Source organism: Fulmarus glacialis, unplaced genomic scaffold, assembly GCF_000690835.1.
Source record: "Fulmarus glacialis isolate BGI_N327 unplaced genomic scaffold, ASM69083v1 Scaffold44407, whole genome shotgun sequence".
NCBI lineage: Eukaryota > Metazoa > Chordata > Aves > Procellariiformes > Procellariidae > Fulmarus > Fulmarus glacialis.
This window is the reverse complement of record NW_009222150.1, coordinates 1-3,717: the sequence shown is the minus strand read 5'-3', so window position 1 is coordinate 3,717 and position 3,717 is coordinate 1. Positions and strand designations below refer to the sequence as shown.

Here is a 3,717-nt window from a genome sequence, read left to right as displayed (position 1 = left end):
TTGGCATGACCCAGGTGACTTCCTCATGCTCTTCCCCTTGAGGTCATATTAATTTAGAATTAAGAGTATTTGATTAGTCACATTTGTGCTGGTTGCTTGCCACATTTCTGTGCCCCACAGTGTTAGCAAAGTTGAATGGTTTTGAGAGGGGAAAACTAGGTGCGAAAGTAAGCTTGAATATAACAGAAAGTGCAAGACTTTCCAGTGCTAGAGTTAAAGCTGCATATTTCTTCTGGTACTGGTCTTGGAGCGTTAGTAGTGTTGTGAACCTACACCCTCATTTCTAATGAGAATTTTTATTTTTTAGCTGAAAGAAGAGAACGCCAGTTTGAGAAGCAAGATCAATAAGCTTCAGATTTTCTCTGAAACTCAAGCAGACAAGTGCGTAAGCCACAGTGTGGGGGAAAGTAACCACATAAGCAAGGAGTTGTCTTAGAAGAGGTGCTCACTGGAAACAGTCAACGTCTTTAAAGAAGAAAAATGTAGTTGAAATCTATGCTATTTATTAAAAAGCGTTAACAAACCTGGTTTTCTTATTGAAAAAGGCTTGGAAAGTAAGTAGCAAGCTGACATCTGATGAGTGTGCTTGTGTGGCTTATGCTTCACGCAGTTTAGGTGGTTAGTGAAAATGAGGGTAGGGCTTGACAGGATGCATTTCATAAAGCTTCAGATTAACAAAATAGTGAATCTTAGTCTCTCTCCTTTGAAGCAAGAAAAGCCTTTCTATTTTGGCTGGTGAGCAACTTGATGTTGGGAGACTTGAATTTCCTGAGGTTAAACAACCTGGTGACCAATGCAGGGTAGCAATTTCTTAAGTTCCTGTCTGAATCCTCTGCACTCTGCGGCTCCTCGCAGTGAGGCAGCTGGTACTTCCATGGTGATGGGGTAACCATTTGTTTCAGAGTTACCTTTATCTAGACTGATTGTGACCAGCCATGTTTTCTGTACGGCCTTTCTGTGGTTCCCATTAATGCTAATGGATGTTGATCAAAGAAATACCCTGAGCCACAGCCTAGAAATGTAGTTCTGTGGGAACACTTCATTTTTCTTATAACATGAAAGAATGAGTTTCTTGATCCTTCCCTAGAATTTGCTTCCTAAAGTATTTAATGTTACAAGTGCTTACTGTACATTGTCTCTTCTTTTTTAAGAATGAGGAAGCTTGAAAAAAAGCTTGAGGAAAACAAAATTAAAGAAGAAAAAGAAGCGCAGGATTTGGAAGCAATGGTGCAGCACGTGGAACAAAATCTCCAGCTGATGACTGTAAGTGTTGGCATTTGCCATAGTAGCAGAAGCTTGTTTGCAGTGGAACTGTGTAGTTCCGTTACTTTTCATTCCTCACCCAGGAGAGTGAGGGAAGCTGAAGTGATTGCTTCACCCACGTGAGCACTAAACAGCTCTGACATGAGTGCAGATTCTTCTTTTACAACAAGACTGTGTCCCAGTCTAGAATTCCTTTCATTATCTAGAATAAGGGAGGTCTTTGCAAAAATACCGTTTTCAGATTCATCAACCCCTTCAATTGCTTTTTTGTAGCCTTCTGAAAACACCTTCTGTATGAACTAAGAGATGTTTTTCCTGCTTGCTTATTTATACTGAGTACCTTTTCCTCTTGTCCACGAACAAAATTTAGTGGCTATAGGTGATGGATAGCACTTGAAAATATCTGAAAGGAAAAATGGGGAGGGGAGGAGACAGCTGTTCAGACATGACGAGGGGCACTATCCCCATCTCGTAAAGCATTCAGAACATGAGGTGGTATAACACAAACCATATCACTTTAAGTTATGTGCTGGAATCATGCATTCCTATGTAGCTCAAACTGCCTGCTTGTCCTAAAGCACTGCCATGATATAACTAATCTTCATTCTATTTCAGAAACGAGCTGTTAAAGCAGAAAACAGTGCTACAAAACTGAAACAGGAAAACGCGTTACTTCAGGTACGAAGCAGTATTCTTAAGGCCTTGCTGTTTGTACTGGGGCTGAAAGCATACCCCTTGAAACTGAGGGGCTATTCAAGGTGTAAATAAAAAGGATATTGAAAAAGTTTAACTACGCCTCACTTTTCCTAGCGAATGTTGCAGAAAGTGTTCTAGACTAGAACATTTCAGCTCTACACTGACTGTTAACTTCATCTCTGTGACGTGTGGTACTTCAGTTAAAATTTTGCTGAAGTTTCATGTGATGTTCAAATGCTGTTCGGTATTTGGGACCTGTGAATGCTGTAATGCAACAGGGCAAACGGTGTTTAGCTGCAGGAAGGTGGCTGACAGAAGGGAGAGACGCTTGAGAGAGATTACAGATAGCTCAGCAGAGCCTGGTAGCGGTAGATGATAACATCGGTGTTGGGGAACAACGTCCATCCCCACCGTCGGAGCTGGAATACGCCACTCTAACACTGGATCGGATCTATGAAGCAAGCAGACTTGAGCCCTGCTGGCTGGCCAGCTATCATGAAAATGCTGCATACGTTTTCAGTTTTAGGAAAGGCTTCTAAGTTGTAGTTTTCTGTCAGAGACTGCTCTCCAGAGCTGGGAGGACATTCGCTTAGGCAATCTGGTTATGGGATCTATTCATTAGTTGTCGTACCTAATACATTGCTGTATGAATGTATTAATTAGTTGCTTTAGTTGTAAAGTATCTACTGGAGTTTTGTGGTTATTGTCATATAAAGGTTTTGTTTCTTTCCCCCCTAGGTTCAGCTGAAGAATTACAAGACGGAGAATGAAGCCTTGAGGTCGGGCCAGTCGGCGAGTCTGGCCGTGGTGAAACAAAACGCAGACATTGCCTTACAGAACCTTCTCACGGTCATAACGAACTCCCGCTCGTCAATCAAGTGAGTTGTTTTAAGACTCTCTTACACTATCCCAGATGCTTGTCTAAATACTGAGATCACAACTAAATGTCCCCAGTGGTGTTTTTTAGGATTGAAACTTGGGTTCTTGTATTCTGTATGCCAGATCAGCTAGTCCATGTTCTTACTTACCTGCCATGTCTTTTCTTCCAAGTTTGGGTAATAAAAATAACTAGAATGTGTAAGTCTTATTTTTTTTAGTTAATGTAAAACCGTTATACTTCGACTCTCTAAGTCTCCCCATACTTCACTTCTCTAAGACTCTCATACTTCTCTTCAAGAAGTGAAGTCTTCCGTTAAGCAAATAAACTGCTTCTTGAAAAATCACATTTCATGGGTAAACCCCACCAAAGCTACTCCTCCTCTCCTCCCCGTCTAACGCCGTGTCTCTCCCACCTTCCAGGCAGCTGGTCTCTGGAGCAGAATCACTGCAGCTCGTCGCTGATCTCCTTAAATCAATAGACAGAATTTCTGAAATGTCAGAAGATGGACAGTAGAACTACAGAACGGACTCAAACGGAGAACTTTGCTTTCATGCAGAAATCATTGCTTAAAAGTTAATTTCTGATACTCAACCTCGTTACGACGTGCGAAGCTGTCAGTGCTCCTGCAGAACCGGCTTTTCCGTCTCTACCCCCCGGGTCGCTAAAACTCGCGTGGACAAGAGTACGTCCCTTTTCCTGCCAGGCAGGGCCACGGCCCCCGCGCCCCTGGCACCCCGCGTTCCCGCGAGCCCCCGGGTTTTGGCTGGGACGCCCCTTTGCCTTTCTCTCCCCGACAGGGTGTTCCTTGCCGCGGAGGGAAAAGGGCTTGTGGCGAGTCGGCGGGGCTCGGCCTCCGGAGGCGGTTTGTAATCCCTGTC

General features: G+C 43.3%; 1 protein-coding gene across 1 annotated transcript; it reads left to right on the top strand.

The window, feature by feature from the left end:
* Positions 1-307: 307 nt before the first annotated feature.
* LOC104079348 (serologically defined colon cancer antigen 3 homolog) lies at positions 308-3,352 on the top strand (the record flags this gene model as incomplete). The annotated part of the gene is made up of 5 exons (XM_009581361.1): positions 308-381; positions 1,152-1,263; positions 1,879-1,941; positions 2,698-2,837; positions 3,259-3,352. Coding segments are annotated over 5 exons (483 nt in total), but the record flags the coding sequence as incomplete, so codon positions are not given.
* Positions 3,353-3,717: the final 365 nt, after the last annotated feature.